Genomic DNA, 17,949 nt, shown 5'->3' on the forward strand with positions numbered 1-17,949 from the left:
TTAATTACATAATTTCTTATATCTTACCCAAGGATGTCGATGAATTCATCAGATCCTGCTCCGTCTGTGCCTGCAATAAATCCTCTCGTAACAAGCCCTCAGGTCTTCTTCGTCCCTTGCCTGTCCCTGATTGCCCATGGACCCATCTTTCAATGGACTTTGTCAAGCTCCCTGTTTCTAGCGGCATGACACGATACTCGTTATTGTAGATCGTTTTTCAAAACAATCGCATTTCATACCCCACAAGGGTCTTCCCAATTCTGCCACCCTGGCAGACATCTTTATTAAGGAGATTTTTCGCATCCATGGATTCCCTCTTTCTATAGTGTCCGATCGTGGATCCCAATTCGTGTCCAAATTTTGGCAGGCCTTTGCTCAGAGGTTGGATATTACTCTTCTCATCAGGCTACCACCCACAGACCAGTGGGCAGACCAAGAGGACAAATTAATCATTGGAGCAGTACCTCAGGTGTTTCATCTCAGATGCACAGGACAACTGGGTAGACCTGGTCCCTTGGGCTGAGTTCACCCATAATTCCTTGAGAAACGAGTCCACCCAAGAGTCGCCCTTTTTTGTTAATTACGAGTTCATGTTTTCCTATTTCTTCTATACATCCGGTGTCCCAGCATCAGATTCCAGAATGAACTCTTTACACAATTCCTGGATGAAGATTCAGAGTACTCTCCAAGAAGCGGTACTCAGGGAAAAGTCACAGACTGACCGCCATCGCCGTGAGGTACCTAAATTCAGGCCAGGAGACAAGGTGTGGCTGTCTTCCAGAAACATCAGACTGAAGACCCCTACGCTGAAGCTGGCCCCAAGATTCTTAGGCCTCATCACGGTTCTGGAAAGGGTCAATCCTGTGGCCTACCGTTTGGAACTTCCTCAGGCCTTGAAAATTTCAGCAGTATTTCATGTCTCACTTCTAAAGCCTGTCTTCAAGAGTTCTCAGTTTCATGATCGTTCTCCCAGGCCACCACCAGTGATGGTACAAGGCCAAGAAGAATTTCAGGTCCAATCCATAATCGACTCAAGATGGTCCAGGGGATCACTCCAATATCTTGTGCATTGGAGAGGATTCGGTCCAGAGGAAAGGTCCTGGATTCCCCACCATCAGGTGCACGCTCCCGCTTTATTGAAACGGTTCCATGCCAGGTTCCCGCAGAAGCCATTTGGGAGTCATCCTGAGGCCGCTCCTCAAGGTGGGGGTACTGTAAAGAATCGGGGAACACGTCTCTTGCGGCGTGTGCCCTCCTCTCTTACCAACAACACGGCAGCTGCTGCTGCCTCCACTCCCCTCTCCTCTGGTGCGCGCACCCCGCTCTCGTTACAGAGTGCGCACGCACCCGAGCTTCTTATGCTTTGCTACGGAGCCTGGCTCCGCCCCCTCAGGCGCACCGCGCCTCCTCTGCGCGCGGCGCACACGTGTGACGTCGCGCAACGATCTCTAGCTGTGCGTCAAGCCTTAACGAGGCCCTTGTTCTCCTGCACTTATCCCAGCCTCCGCTGGGGCTGCGCCTCCGCTCCGCCTCCTGTGCCATTGGCTTCCTGCATCATAAATACCCTGCTAGTGCTCAGATTCATTGCTGAGCATAACCTTTGTAGCCTTGTGCGGATCCTTCATTGTGTTTTGCCTTGTCCTGTCTCGTTTCCTGAATCCTTGCAGTTTGACCCTTCGTGTACCAACCCGGCTTGCTTGTTTGACCCTTCGTGTACCAACCCGGCCAGCAGAAGATGAAATGTTCTCTGACATCTACAAAATCATAGAAAGCTGCAATGGGCTTTGCTTTGAAGTTGAACGCAAGGTGGTCACCAGAACAGAAGGTGGAATTGATGAAGCTCTGATTGGTGGAAATGCATCTGCTGAATGCCCGGATGAAGGAACAGACTCCTCATCGATCAGCGGTGTTGATATAGTATTGAACCACAAACTTCAGGAAACTGGCTTCACCAAGGAGTCCACCTCTCCTCGACCATGGCTCATGGACCACCACTACACTTTTCTCTCCACTCCAGACCATTGGCTTACGGACTTTGACTACGCTGCTCTCTATAACCCAGGACCCCGGCAAGTATATTGGATTAACCATCTCTCTCCAACCCAGACCCTGCTACGTTGACAATCCGCCTTCTAGGCACGCCCCCGCTGCTGTGGGTGTGTGGCACTTTCCTTCCCACCTCAGTACCAGGGTCAGGTCTAGTTTGTGGGCTCGCGCAAGCATTACTGTGTGCTCAGCCCAACAAACATAGAACCCCCTGAGGTGGGCCAAGCCTTGGCCGCAATCTCTGAGCATTTCCAATATCTGGACAAACACGTCTCTGAGTTAACCCAGAAGTTAGGCAATGTCACACTTCTACAGTCTTTTTCATGCGCTCCTATTTTTGTTTTTCTGTTTGCTGAGTGTGCCCCGCTGATCACGGGAGACTAGGAGCTGCGGGGTGGAACCGGATATCCGAGGGGGCAGTCGTTTGGAGGGACAGCGCGCTCAATATAATATTTTTAACACTTCTACAGTCTCAGTCCAGAATTAATCAGGCCAGCAACCTTAACTGCTTCTTCTTCAGATGGAACTATACCCCTGGACCCACGGATTCCTACTCCTAACAGATATGCAGGTGAACCTCTAGGATGCAGAGGTTTTCTTAATCAATGCGATATGCAGTTTGAATTAACCCTGTCTCACTTTTCTTCAGACAGATCGAAAGTTGCCTACATTATTGCTTTGCTGACAGGTGATGCTTTGGCATGGACTTCTCCCATCTGGGAGCTGAGATCTGATCTTACTCATAACTTTGATAGAATTTCAAGAAAGAATTTCAACAGGTTTTTGACACCCAAGGCCGTAAGGTCACTGCTTATTCATCTCTTTTTCATATCACTCAGGGTCACAGAACTGTGGCAAGATATGCTCTTGAATTTTGGACCATTGCGGCGGAGACAGATTGGAACAACGAGGCCTTAACCGCAGCTTTTTGGCAGGGTCTTTTCGGTTCTTTGAAGGATGAATTGGCCGCCCGTGAAAGACCTACCAACCTCGAGGATCTAATTTCTGCATGTGTAAGGGTGGATCTACGCCTCCAGGAGAGACGTAATGAACTCCATCGTACACGCTCCTCACCGCCTATGTCTTCCTTTCCTGCTCTCTCTTCTTCCTATGTTCCTGTTCCAGAACCTTCGGAACCCATGCAGTTAAGCAGCCATCAGCTGTCCTTTGCGGAGAAACAGCGCCGGAGAAATGAGGGACTGTGTATCTACTGTGGCTTGCCTGGAAAAATGGCCCATCGTTGCCCGACTCATCCGGGAAACGCCAACGCCCAATGAGGTTTAAGGGGATCTCTTTGGGTACCATTTCTTCTCTCCCCTCTCCTAAGAAAGAACTGCCGAAAAGAATACTGTTGCCTATTGTTCTTGAGGGTACGGACTTCCATGTTGCTGCTTTCACATTTATCGACTCAGGGTCTGGGGGAAATTTCGTGTATCAAGAATTCGCAACCAAACACAAAATTCCTTTGGTAAGGAAATCGGTCCCCATCGGACTCGAGGCAATTGATGGTCGTTCGCTCCAGCCCACCTTTATCTCCTTAGAGACCTCAACGCTCACTCTCTCTACGAAAGATGGTCATAAGGAGGAAATATCTCTGGATGTTATTCATTCCCCATCTGTACAGGTAATCCTGGGCCTTCCTTGGCTACAATTACACAACCCTCTGATAGATTGGACGGACAAACAACCAATATAATGGACTTCATCTACAAAATTTCCCTGTGCTCCCGTTCCTCTCTACCTTGCTGGTTTAGAGACTGCTGATTTTCTCAAAGGTCCTCTCCCTGATGTTTATGCTGATTTCTTTGATGTTTTTGATAAAGTCCGGTCCGAGATTCTTCCCCCTCATCGCCCCTTTGACTGCCCCATTAACCTTGTCCCTTGTGCCGTTCTCCCCAAAGGCAGATCCTACCTTTTATCTGTCCCTGAGTCTAAAGCCATGTCTGAGTACATTCAGGAAAACTTAAAAAAAAGGCTTTATAAGAAGTTCTACTTCTCCTGCCGGGGCAGGTTTCTTCTTTGTTAAGAAGAAGGGTGGTTCTCTCCGCCCCTGCATAGATTACAGAGGCCTTAACAACATCACCTTGAAAATCGCAACCCCTTACCTCTCATTTCTGAATTATTTGACCGTTTGCAAGGGTCCACTATTTTCTCTAAACTCGACCTCCGCGGTGCATACAATCTCATACGTATAAGAGAGGGAGATGAGTGGAAGACGGCCTTTAATACGGCCATTACGAATATTTAGTGATGCCCTTTGTAACGCACCAGCGGTGTTTCAAGAATTTGTAAACGAGATTTTCCGTGATGTCCTGAATTCCTTTGTCATCGTGTACCTTGACGATATTCTCATTTTTTCAAAATCCTTGTCCGAGCACATCCAGCATACCAAGCTTGTCTTCTCCTATCTCCGTGAGAATCATTTTTATGCCAAGATGGAAAAATGTATGTTTCACCAAACCTCTACCTCCTTCTTAGCCTATATAATTTCTGAAAAAGGATTCGCTATGGATCCTGAGATACTTAAGGCAGTGTTAGATTGGCCCCAGCCCACTTCTCTTAAAGCCATTCAGCGGTTCCTTGGCTTCGCCAATTATTATCGCAAATGTATCTATAACTTTTCTACCTTGGTTGCACCTATTACCGCCCTTACCAAGAAAGACGGAGATCCTTCCTCCTTGTCCCCTGAGGCCTGACTGGCCTTCGAATCTCTAAAAAAGAGCATTTACTTCCGATCCCATTCTGCATCACCCTGATCCTACTCTTCCTTTCTCTCTGGAGGTTGACGCCTCAGACATCGGAGCCGGAGCAGTACTCTCGCAGAGACGCTCTCCACAGGACAGCTTGCATCCATGTGGCTTCTTCTCCAAGAAGTTTTCTTCCGCAGAGATTAACTACGACGTTGGCAATAGAGAACTTTTCGCTATCAAGCTCGCATTCCAAGAATGGAGACACCTCCTCGAAGGTACCGAGAATCCTATTTTAATCCTTACCGACCACAAAAATGTATTGTATATTGAAGGCGCTCGACGCCTTGGTTCTCGTCAAGCTCGCTGGGCTCTCTTTTTCTCAAGATTTAATTATGTAATTTCTTACATTCCTGATACTAAGAATTTGAAGGCCGATGCCTTACCTCATCAATTTATTTCTGAAGACCGGACCGAAGATGTTCCAGAACCAATTCTTCCTTCAAAATTTATTATTGCTGCCAATTCCTTTGATATCCTGGATAAAATCTTGGAGTCTCAGACCCGTATTCCCGATGGACTAGAAGTACCCGAAGGTTGCTTATTCGCCGCACCGAACTTTCGTCGACAGACCCTCGAATGGGGTCACGCCTCAAAGTCGGCCGGTCATCCTGGGATCAGAAGAACTTCAGATTTAATTAGACGCACCTTTTGGACGCACCGAGATGCTGCATGATATAAAAGAATTTGTCTCGTCCTGTTCTGTCTGTGCCCGAAACAAGTCCGCCCGTAATAAGCCATCTGGTCTGCTACGTCGACTGCCTATTCCTGAGCGTCCTTGGACCCATCTTTCAATGGATTTTATTGTAGAGCTGCCAATTTCCAATGGTATGAATACCACCCTGGTCATCGTGGACAGATTTTCCAAACAAGCCCACTTTATCAAAGGTCTTCCTAATTCTGTCACTCTAGCAGACGTCTACATCAAAGAGATTTTTCGTGTACATGGGGTTCCTGTCTCCAATCGCTGATCACAGTTCGTGTCAAAGTTCTGGCGAGCTTTTTCTCAAAGGCTCAATATCTCTCTTCTTTTTTCTTCCAGGTACCACCCACAAACCAGTTGTCAGACAGAGAGAGTAAACCATTCCTTAGAGCAATATTTAAGATGTTTCGTTTCCGATACACAGGATAATTGGTCCGATCTATTACCATGGGCTGAATTTGCACACAACTCCCTCAGAAACGAGTCCACCCAAGAGTCGCCCTTCTTTATTAATTACCGGTATCACCCTACTTCTCTTCCCATCTCTTCCAAGCTCTCTGGGGTCCTGGCTGCAAATGCAGAGTCAACTCCCTCCAAGTGTCATGGAGAAGAATTCAGAGGACCCTCCAGGAATCTGTTCAGAGACAGAAAACTCAGGCAGATCGACATCACCTAGTGGCACCCAGACTAAAACTAGGAGACAAGGTATGGCTCTCTTCGAGGAATATCAAGTTAAAAACTCCTACCTTAAAATTGGCTCCTAGGTTCCTGGGACCCTTCAAGGTCCTCGAGCAAGTCAATCCTGTGGCGTATCGCATGGAATTACCTCCTTCTATGAGAATACCGCCGGTATTTCATGTTTCCCTCCTGAAACCTGTTAATCAAAGTTCCAGATTCCCTGACACTATTCCTAGACCGCCTCCAGTCATAGTCCAAGGTCAGGAAGAATTCGAAGTCCAGTCGATCATTAACTCCAGGTACTCCAGAGGAAATTTACAGTTTCTTGTGCATTGGAAGGGCTTCGACCCTGAAGAACGTTCCTGGGTATCACACGATCAGATCCCCGATCCTGGCTTACTCAGACTGTTCCACACCAGGTACCCAGACAAGCCGTACTTGGATCGTCCGGAGTTCGATCCTCAAGGGGGGGGGGTACTGTGAGGAATCGGGGAACACGTCTCTTGCGGTGTGTTCCCTCCTCTCTTACCAACAGTACTGCAGCTGCCGCTGCCTCCGCTCCCCTCTCCTCTGGTGCCCGCACCCGCGCTCTCATTACAGAGCGCACGCGCATCCGCGATTCTTATGCTTCGCTACGGAGCGTGGCTCCGCCCCCTCGAACGAGCCTCCTCCGCGCGCGGCGCACACGCGTGACGTCGCGCAACGATCTCCAGCTGCGCGTCAAGCCTTAACGAGCCCCTTGTTCTCCTGCACCTATCCCAGCCTCTGCTGGGGCCGTGCCTCCGCTCCGCGTCCTGTGCCATTGGCTTCCTGCCTCATAAATACCCTGCTAGTGCTCAGATGCATTGCTGAGCATAACCTTTGAAGCCTTGTGCGGATCCTTCGTTGTGTTTTTACCTTGTCCTGTCTCGTTTCCTGAATCCTTGCAGTTTTACCCTTTTTGTACCAACCCGGCTTGCCTTCTACTATGTCTAGCTCTCCTCACCTCGACCCTGGCTCACGGACCACCACTACGCTTTTCTCTCCACTTCAGACCATTGGCTTACGGACTTTGACTATGCAGCTCTCTATAACCCAGGACCCCGGCAAGTATATTGGATTAACCCTCTCTCTCCAACCCAGACCCTGTTACATTGACAATCCGCGTTCTAGGCACGCCCCCGCTGCTGTGGGTGTGCGGCACTGTCCTTCCCACCTCAGTACTGGGGTAAGGTCTAGTTTGTGGGCTCGCGCAAGCGTTACACACGTCCCCTGGGACGTGTTCCCTCCTTACCTGTCCCTGCTGCCCCTTCCGCTCCAGTCTCTAGCCATCTGCGCACCCCCGCTCTGTTTAGAGCGGGCGGGCACTCGCAGCTCTTCATGGCGTACCACGGAGAATAGCTCCGCCCCCTGGACGTGCCGGGCATCCCTCGCGCGCAGCGCGCAGCGCACAGCGCGCAGGTGACATCGTGCGCCACTCCCCAGCTGCGTGTCAAGTATCTCTATACCCACTTGTCTCCTGCAGCTTATCCCGGAATCCACAGAGGCCGCGCCTCCACTCCGCCCCCAGCCTCATTGGTTCCTGAGCATAAACCTGTGAAGCCTTGTGTTCCTGCGTTTGCTGTGCCTTGCCTTGTGCCTTGTTGCTGTCTCTCTGTTGCTTTCTTGTGTACCGACCCAGCTTGATTATAGTACCCCCTCTGGATAAAGACCCTGGCTTGACTATTGGACCTGCTCTGGATAACGACCCCGGCTTGCCTCTGACTACCCGCACCTTTCCATCCATGATCACGGTGTGCGGACACTCTACCAATCTCCTGGCTCCAACCCCCGACCGCGGCACAACGGACTCCGACCATCCCACTGGCTCCGCCCCCGGACTCCGTCAAGTATCTGAACTAACCCGATCTCTCCAATCCAGACCCGGCTACGCTGACAACCCACTCTCCAGGCATGCCACCATTGCTGTGGGTGTGCAGTTTCATACTTTTCACCTCAGTACCGGGGTCCCGCCTTGTTTGTGGTGAGCGCAAGCGTCACAGATGAGAGACGTAAAAGGAGATCCAGGATAGAGCTTTGTTACGAATGCTAAGAGTTTGGAAAATGTGAAGGAAAAGAGGGTGGTCCACAGTATCAAATGTTGCAGAGAGGTTGAGTAATATGAGCTGAGTGTAATGACCTCTGTCTTTGGCAGCATGGAGGTCATTAGTTATTTTAGTGAGGGCTGTTTCAGTGGAGTGAGCAGTGCAGAAGCCAGATTTTAGAGGGTCTAGGAGAGAATAGGTGTTGAGAAAATGGAGCAAGCGAGAGAATACAAGATGTTCAAGGAGTTTAGAGGCAAAAGGCAGGAGGGACACAGGTCGATAGTTAGAAAGACAGGTAGGGTCAAGCTTGCTGGTTTTGAGCAATGGTATAACTGTTGCATGTTTGAATGAAGAGGGAAAGGTACCAGAGTAGAGGGAGGAGTTAAAAATATGTGTGAGCGTAGGGATTATAGTAGGAGCATGAGGTTTTCGGAGATGGGAGGAAGTAGGGTCAACAGGGCAGGTGGTAAAGGGAGAAAAGGAGATCAGCAACGATATATCCTCCTCTGTGACAGCGGATAAAGAGTCAAGGAATGCAGGAGGAGAGTTAGGAAGAGGTGTAGGATGGGAGGAGGATACAGAGGGGATGGACTGACGTAGGGATTCCACCTTTTCCTTGAAATAGTGGGCAAAGTCCTGGAGGTGAGATGGAGGAAGAACAGGCAGCAGAGGGTGGTCTGAGTAAGGAGTCAAAGAGAGAGAAGAGTCGGCGTGGATTAGACTTGTGCTTGTTGATTAGTGAAGAAAAGTAGGTTTGTTTAGTTTGAGAGAGGGCACAGTTGAAACAGGATAGCATAAGTTTGTAGTGAAGGAAGTCTGCGAGAGTATGAGATTTCACATTGTGCTTTAGGCAGCAAAGATGACATTGCCTGCAATATCAAACCTTTCTAGAGCCTGTGGTGGCTGGTTTAGTTCCTCAAGGACCTTTTGCAGCTTCCGTGGATCCAGTGACTTGATCCTTTTCTTTGGTTTCATCTTCTTACGTCGACTGACAAATTTCATGACCACTTTTGTGTCAGCCCCGGAGTGTGATGAGAGAATGTTGTGTTTCTCAGTAGTCAGTGTTGTCCTCGTGGAGCTTTCTGGCAGGGTTAGTAGATGATCAGCAACTTGGCTATCAATTGGCTCAGGGTGGAAGGTCGGGCTAACATCTGGGGGAGCAGGCGGCTTGGAAGACTGCTCCTTCCACATTTCAAGCTCTTTCATACTTGTCTGGAAGTCAGCTGACAGATGAAAATTTGTATCCCTGTGGTCAGATATGTTTGGAGCAGATCCTGAAATTGAATTCTGGAAAACAATGCATGACCAGAATGACTAACGAATAACTTTTTCTTACTGATTTTCCCCATCTTTTAAGATGCAAGATATGGACATTAGGATATGCAAAACATCGTTTTTTTTGCAAATATTTGCACAGATGCTAATTTGCAATAAAGCACCAACCATATGTGCAGTATTTTACAGAAATAGTATAAAAGCCGCAGTATTAGTAGTATAAAATACTAAATTGAACTACCAGAAATTACTATGCACAGAACACAGGCATAGAAGCAGTCATTAGATGTCATGTGTAGAATTATTTTACTATACTTATGCATTAAAGAATTTACGTAGCAGTTCAATAGAACAAAAGGCGGAGTGAGGGAAAGTTTCTTGCATATCTTATAACAATTATGCACTAAATTATTTATCTTAGGACATAACCCTGCTAAATTTTAAGTGAATGCAAGACAAGAAAAAATGGGTTCATGTCAAGATACACGTGAAACACACACATGGTAAAAGGTAAACATGGGGGAGAAAAATAGTCTAGCATTTGCTGTATTACTGTAATCTTGACTAATGACCCTATACATTCTATGAGAGCTGGAATTCCACTTACACAAACATGATTCTTCTTACAGGAGCTACAGTAAGATACACAGGGGGCACGTCGCTTCACCATACAAACACATAAAGAGTTAGGTGTAAACTACCTGGTGCTTGGGAGAACGCAAGGCAACAACACACAGATAATCAGATTATTACATAAAGCCCCCTATAATTGCACTCTAGGTAGGTGACATTGTTGGAACAATGTCATCTATAAGGAGGCCACTGAATAGCCTATTCCCTTGATAGGGTAAGCCGCAAAGGTCACACTCAAATGAAAATAAAAAACTTTTAATCAATAATGTTAAAAACGACGAGACACCATAAAAATGCATACACAATGCATAATAAAATCCCCAAATGTGTATAGGCACGAAGGCAGGCAGGGAACTAGCAATGTCCAGAGCCTCAAGATAGGCTGACGCAACGCTGCATAAATCCACACAGTATGTATGTGTGGTTGCGTACCGAAATAATTAAATAATAAATGGCACGCTGCAGTGAGTAATGGAGTGTAAGAGACCCCTCCGTAAGGTAATATACAACCTGATTAGGATCGCTAGGATCGCTAGCGTGTCGGCAGCTGAAGTTCCAGGAAGTAACCGGAACTGATCGTGCCTACTCCCACAAGCCGCGTGGACGTCAGCGTGATGACGTCACGCGTACCCCTTTCTTGACGTACGTTTCGCGCGTCACAGCGCGCTTTCTCAAGGGGGAGGAGTAACAGACATGGTATGGTTAGACCTTATATACACCTCCCTAAAGAGGAGGGGCGGGCAACGGATGCGAGAAAATCATATACTCGTATCATAGGGAACACATAAGCCCTGACGTAACAGTAAAGGAATCAATGGGAAGGAGGGGACGGATGGGGTAGAAAGGGGAAGGACATACAAGTGATAACCACAGTGTATCTATAGGAAGCATGCGCACATTAGCAACTAACATGTAGCAATAAGTCAGTTTCGAAATAGCATTGATGTAATTCTACAGACCAATGAAGTACATCAGGTCAGACACATATGAATAGCCTCAGTGTAGTAGACACTTGGCAAAAAGGCAGAGAAAGCCAAAGGGCAAATGAAGGCAAAAAGGTACAGAAGCAGATATATGTATGTTAAGTGTAGGATTGAACTACTCTAGGCGAAGCCGCCTAAAACGTCAAAACGGCTCCTACTAGGCTGATGTTAATAAATCCTATATACCTGGATCCCTCTAACCCCATTTAGTACATCAGGTCAGGCACATATGGATAGTCTCAGTGTGGTAGACACTTGGCAAAAGGCAAAGAAAGCCAAAGGGCAAATGAAGGCAAAAGGGCACAAAAGCAGATATATGTATGTTTAATGTAGGATTGAGCTACTCTAGGCGAAGCCGCCTAAAAAGTCAAAATGGCTCCTACTAAGCTGATGTTAATAAATCCTATATACCTGGATCCCTCTAACCCCATTTACAAAAACGAGGAAAAGATAAAACCTTCATTGAGGCCATGTGGTGCCAGTGTCTTCATTGCATGTATCCATCGGCATTCACATTCACATTGGCGTAGCTTCATGTCCCAGTTGCCCTTGTGTGGTCCCCAGGGTACATGAGCTATACCAATAAACCAAGATTGGAAGAATCTCCCTGATGTTCCTCATTTATGTTCCTGGCAACAGGTGTGTCAAGTTTGTTCCTAATGGAACCAAGGTGTTCTAAAATGCGCACCTTAAATGCCCTGTGAGTTTCACCCACGTATTGTTTGCCACAGGAGCATTGGATGAGATATACAACTCCTGTGGTAAGACAATTTATGAAGTCTTTGATGGTGTAGGTTTGATGTAACGTTGAATCCATAAATGTTTTGGTGACTCTGATAGATGGACAGACCTTGCAACGTCCGCAAGTGTATGTCCCATTGGGTTTGTTACCCAGCCATGTGCGTGAAGGTCTAGTTTGAAAATGACTTCTGACCAGGCGATCACGAAGATTACGCGCTCTACGGCTTGTCATATTGGGTGTTGTTTGTAGTATATTGGCCAAATCCTCATCTTGAAGATGTGCCAATGTTTGGTTAGGATTTGGCGTATGAGCTGCCATTGGTTGCAGTAAGTGCCAATGAAGCGTATGGTTTGTGATCTGTTGTCAGTTAGCCTAATACGGTGAGTCAGTAGGCTGGGTCTGGGTGTGTTTAGTGATCTATGATAAGCTTTTTTCACTATTGTTTTGGAATACCCTCTGTCCACAAATCGCTTCATGAGGTCTTTGGACTGAATCTTAAACTCACTCAAAATGGAGCAGTTGCGTTTAAGGCGTAAAAATTGTCCTGTAGGGATATTATTAATGAGTGATTTTGGATGGTGACTGTCTGCTTTTAAGAGACTATTTGTTGCCGTAGGTTTACAGTAAATGGTTGTCTCTAGTCGACCATCTTGTTGTTTCGAGATGTTAATATCCAAAAAATTAATACTAACCTTTTGTATGTCGCAAGTGAGTTTTAAATTATGCGTGTTATGGTTCAGTTTATCCATGAACTCGACCAGGAGTTTCTCCGTGCCGTTCCACAGTACCAGCACGTCATCAATGTACCGTGACCAGAGATCTATGTGATCTGTATACATAGAGTTGTCCTCCATGAACACCACGGTTTCCTCCCACCAGCCCAGGTAGAGATTGGCATAGGTGGGAGCACACGCGGTGCCCATGGCGGTACCTTGAATTTGGTGGTAAATCTTTGAGTTAAACAGAAAGAAATTCCTGGTCAAGACAAAGTTCAACAGCTGCATAACAAAATCATTATGTGCCCGTGCATGGGTGTCTCTAGCCCGGAGAAATGTTCCACAGCTTTAAGTCCAGATGAATGAGGTATGCTTGTGTACAGACTCTCTACATCAATCCCTACTAGTAGGGTGTCCTTGTCTACAGTGACGTCCTCCAGTCACAGCAAAGCTGCCTTAGTATCCCTAAGATGTGACGGAAGGGATTCCACAAAGGGGCGTAGGAAGGTATCAAGATAGATACTCGCGTTGGAGGTAAGATTTCCAACATCAGACACTATGGGTCTGCCTGGTGGAGGGTGGGAGCCTTTGTGTACCTTTGGAAGGTGGTAAAACGTGGCCAGTGGAGGATGTTTAATGTAAACAAATTCAGATTCTGATTTTGTGTTCACCTTATTTTCCAAGCCAGATTTAAGAATTGCTGATAATTCAGTAAAGAAAGTGTCAGTTGGGTCTGATTGAAGTACTTTATAACAGTGTTTATCAGAGAGTAGCCTGATACATTCCTTGACGTAAGAGGAGGTATCCAAGATTACCACATTTCCACCTTTGTCTGATGGTTTTATTGTGATGGTATCATCATTCTCAAGATCTTTGAGGGCTTGGTACTCCTTATAGTTTAGGTTGAATTTTTTAGAATTGTTTGTCATGTTCATGAAATCATTGGCTACTAACTGAGTAAAGACATCCACGTTTGTACATGTTTGTAAAGATGGTGTAAATCTTGATTTGTTATGCAGTCGTGTGAATGGTCCCTCACCAGGGTTTCTAGTGTTTTCTTGTTCAAGTTTTTGTAATACTTCAAGAAAGGCAAAGTCTCGTGTGTCAAAGTTCTCTAAAGGTGTGTTCATGCTTGCAAGTCTTTGTCTACGTTTAAAGAAAACGTGAAGGGACAATTTTCGGGCAAAAAGGTTAAGGTCCTTTATGTTCTCAAAAATGTCAGTCTGATTGGAGGGGCAAAATGTCAATCCTCTAGAGAGGACCCCAATATGTTCAGCAGTGAGAGATTTGACCGAAAGGTTTATTACCTGTGACAGTGGTATCGACTGCGTTTGTACGGTCTCCTTATCCCCTGATCCTTGTAACCACAGACTGCTCTGTCCCTTAACTTTAGTGCCTGCCCCCCTCCTGGTCTTTCGTATCCTGGGGGGATGTAGTCTGGTCCAGAAAGGCCTAAAAAAGTCTGGATGGGATGGAGGGTAAGGGGAGAGGGGTAAACCTTTGGTGGGTTTGTTCCCTGTTCTGTGCTGAATCTGATTCAGCCTCACTAGCTGATGTCTCACAATCAGTAGTTGATTCAGTCCCTTTTTTATCTTTTCTTTGTTTCTCACGTTTCTTTTTGTAGGAAAAAATTGTGTAAGTTTCGTAATCTGTGGTGTCCCTGGCAAATTTGCGTTGTTTTCTCGCTTTAATGTCGGCGGTCAACTTGTCTATCTGACCTTTTAGACGTTTTTCATAGTCTATGAAGTCAGTGTGCTCTCGCCATGTATCAACATTCGTCAATAATGTATTAATCTCAGTATTGATCTCATCAAGTCGTTTGGTCTCATACGAAATGAGTAAAGAGATCAGATCACTTGAGCATTTAAGGAGAGTACTTTCCCACTCTTTAATAAATTGTGTGTCATTAATAAGATGTGAAGGGGAGAGATATACCCTTAACCCTCTTGGGACCAGTCCTGCCAATGCATAATTGTTGAGGCTAGTAACCTCCCACCAAATCCTTGCTTGTACACTCATATAGGGGTACACGTGACGTCATCACGCTGACGTCCACGCGGCTTGTGGGAGTAGGCACGATCAGTTCCGGTTACTTCCTGGAACTTCAGCTGCCGACACGCTAGCGATCCTAGCGATCCTAATCAGGTTGTATATTACCTTACGGAGGGGTCTCTTACACTCCATTACTCACTGCAGCGTGCCATTTATTATTTCATTATTTCGGTACGCAACCACACATACATACTGTGTGGATTTATGCAGCGTTGCGTCAGCCTATCTTGAGGCTCTGGACATTGCTAGTTCCCTGCCTGCCTTCGTGCCTATACACATTTGGGGATTTTATTATGCATTGTGTATGCATTTTTATGGTGTCTCGTCGTTTTTAACATTATTGATTAAAAGTTTTTTATTTTCATTTGAGTGTGACCTTTGCGACTTACCCTATCAAGGGAATAGGCTATTCAGTGGCCTCCTTATAGATGACATTGTTCCAACAATGTCACCTACCTAGAGTGCAATTATAGGGGGCTTTATGTAATCATCTGATTATCTGTGTGTAGGAGCTACAGTAATACAGCAACAGGGATTAGAGATGTGTGAAAATGTCACAAATGTTTGTGAGCCAGACAATGTTTGCAGGGGGTTTTCACCCCCAAAACGTGCTACAACGCCAAGGTTTGAAAATGTGTTTTTGTCACGAGGACCCTTATATACTGCAAAGTAGGGAAATGGAGATGCACATCTGAACTTGGTCCTTGTCGCTGGGTGCGCTGTCCAAAAGACGCTACAGCTGTCGGCATACATATACAATCGAAGGAGGAGGGAACACCAGACTTATGAAGAATAAAAATACATTTTTATTGTAATTTATCAACGTTTGAGTGTAATTACACCTTCATCGTGATGAAGGTGTAATTACACCGAAATGTTGTTAAATTAGAATAAAATTTTATTTTTATGCTTCATAAGTCTAGTGTGCCCTTCTCCTTTGATTGTACCTTCATATACTGTATTTACTACACTTTTAGCAACATTTGGGCAAAATTTCAAACAATGAAAAATGAAGCTAAAATTTAGCCAGTTTCAAGACATTCATTACTGATCTTTCTTGAACTTTGTAATCTATTTTTAATGATCAATGACTGAGTGTGAAGGAACTGTTTTTTTTACGAGTAAACCGAGTGTATGTCATCTGGAAGTTATGGAGAATGCATATATTTATAGGTAGTTTGACCGTATCATTCTTAGAAAAAATATTATTATTTAGCAAACTGTCTTTAGGTTACCTTTTTATACTGATAACATAAATGGGAATATTGCAGCTCTTGTAAATTTTCAGAACTTAGAAATGCTTCTTCTGAATCAAATAGTATTGGAAAAGAAGATGTTATACAAGTGAATGCTTTGACTTCAGTGCAGCGCCAATATAACTTGCCATGCAAAGCTTGACTGTTACAAAACGATGTATTATTACTAAGGGAAGACCTAAACATACCCTTACGGATTCGGTGGTTGGAGCGGCATATGAAGAGCTGATATCTGGCAAAGAATTGTACCTCCGAGATAATATTCTCTCCTACAGGAAGAAAATAAGAAAGGATTAGTCAACTCACTAAAAATAGAGTGATCAACGAAAGACTTCTATTGATATTACCAGGCTGGAGATGCTACTTCTAAGACACATTTGGCTAATTTAAAGGTGCACTCCCACACAGAGCCTAACGAAACCAGAAGCAATTAATGATCTGTTTAATGGGGAGGGACTATTTGTCCCAAAACGTTGGCGTCTCAATCATGGTGCCTGCCCTTCTATTTACTTTGTTCGGGATCTGTAAGTCACGCTGCTTTATTTGTTTGATTAATGTTTTTGAACGATATATTTTGGACATGTTTGCAATGTACTGTACTTGTGCTGTGCATTCTCTCTTCGTTCCTATATATTCAGCACAGTCCAGGGGTTATGCTTGTACCCACGCTGTTTTTTTCTTTAAATTACCTTGATCTATATTCCTAGCAGCAGGTGTGCTCGACCACGCAGATTTACTTATGCTCCAATTTTAACCCCTCCTCGGCCATCGCTATTTAACAATTTTTTTCAATGCTACGGAGTTGCCTAGTAAAATGACACTGCCTAGGATAACGCTCGTTCATAAAACTGGTAAATAAATACCCTTCAAACAGTACCCCCTGCAGACCCATCATACTCATTAATACTGATTAGACTTTTTTTGCCGCAATCCTACTGTGAAGAGCCCTGTATATGGATGGTGCTACTTAAATAAAGGTATACATACACCGTTTCAACTTGATACTGTAAGGTAGCAGGGTTCTCACACCCACTTCTTACCTCTGCCTGGGACTGCCCCTGCTCTCCCTTCCTCCTCCCAGCGGTATCCCCTCCGCTGCCAGGCTCCATGTCAGCCGACGCTGACACAAGCGATCGCCATGTTGGCCGGGACGCGCGCGGTGTAATACCGGCCATAATTTATTCACTGCACAAGCAGCTCAGTCACACCCCCAGCACTCGCTCCAGCCGTACCCACGCCCCCCTGCTTCCCAGCTGATGCCGCTTCAGGATCACAGCGCGCACCTATCAGCTTATGCTCCACGGCACACCTTTGCTCCACCTACCTCTCTGATTGGCTCTCCCACCTTTATTACCCCAGTCCTTCCCTGGAGTCATTGCTCTGCATAGCCTCAGCTTACCTGATGTGGATTCCCTCTTGCTTGTGTTTGTGCTTCTTAGGTTTTGACCCGGCTTGGCTTATGACTCCTCTCCTGGCTCTCGACCCCGGCATCCTCATCACTACGCTGCTTCTCTCATCCCTCGATCTCGGCTTGACCTTCTACCATCCGGACCTCTCCTCGACCTTCGGCACCTACTACGACTACTCTCTTCGGATTCGACAGGTACCTCTATTACCATACTAAGTCTTCTGGCCTGTCTACGCAAACTACCACACTTCGGACACGCTTCCTCTGCTGCGGGTGCATGTTACTAATGTCCCACCTCAGTACAGAGACGGGTCTGGTCTGCAGGCAGCACTACTGTGACAGATACCCTGTACAACACTGGTTTCCCCTTCCCTATTCCTGACTTTTTTCTGCACCCTACCCTCTCTCCTCCCTATTATGATGAAAAACGTAATAACATTTGTGTTTAAAAAAGAAAAAAATGATATACATACATATGTCTCTTCTCCAGAAAGTGGAAGACTATTGCAAAGCATATTGAAAAGGGGTCTAAGTAAGGTTTCTATTCAATGTGCTGTGAAGCTGCTTAACTGTGCTGGATAACAGATCAGTTGCATTCATTTGAAAACCTTCTCCAATACATACAGTTCAGGGAAGATGGCTTTACA

The 17,949-nt window shown here is 45.9% G+C and overlaps 1 protein-coding gene across 4 annotated transcripts in view; it reads right to left on the reverse strand.

Annotated features, from left to right (window-relative positions):
• Positions 1-17,949, reverse strand: part of TTC6 (tetratricopeptide repeat domain 6) — a 230,889-nt gene that overhangs the window by 148,730 nt on the left and 64,210 nt on the right. For all 4 annotated transcript variants that reach the window (XM_075613298.1, XM_075613300.1, XM_075613299.1 and 1 more), the window contains 2 exons: positions 16,083-16,163; positions 9,121-9,524 (listed from right to left, as the gene is read on the reverse strand). In XM_075613298.1, the coding sequence (XP_075469413.1) occupies positions 9,121-9,524; positions 16,083-16,163 (485 nt within the window). The remainder of the gene's footprint in view (positions 1-9,120; positions 9,525-16,082; positions 16,164-17,949) is intronic.

This window comes from Ascaphus truei, chromosome 9 (assembly GCF_040206685.1).
Source record: "Ascaphus truei isolate aAscTru1 chromosome 9, aAscTru1.hap1, whole genome shotgun sequence".
NCBI lineage: Eukaryota > Metazoa > Chordata > Amphibia > Anura > Ascaphidae > Ascaphus > Ascaphus truei.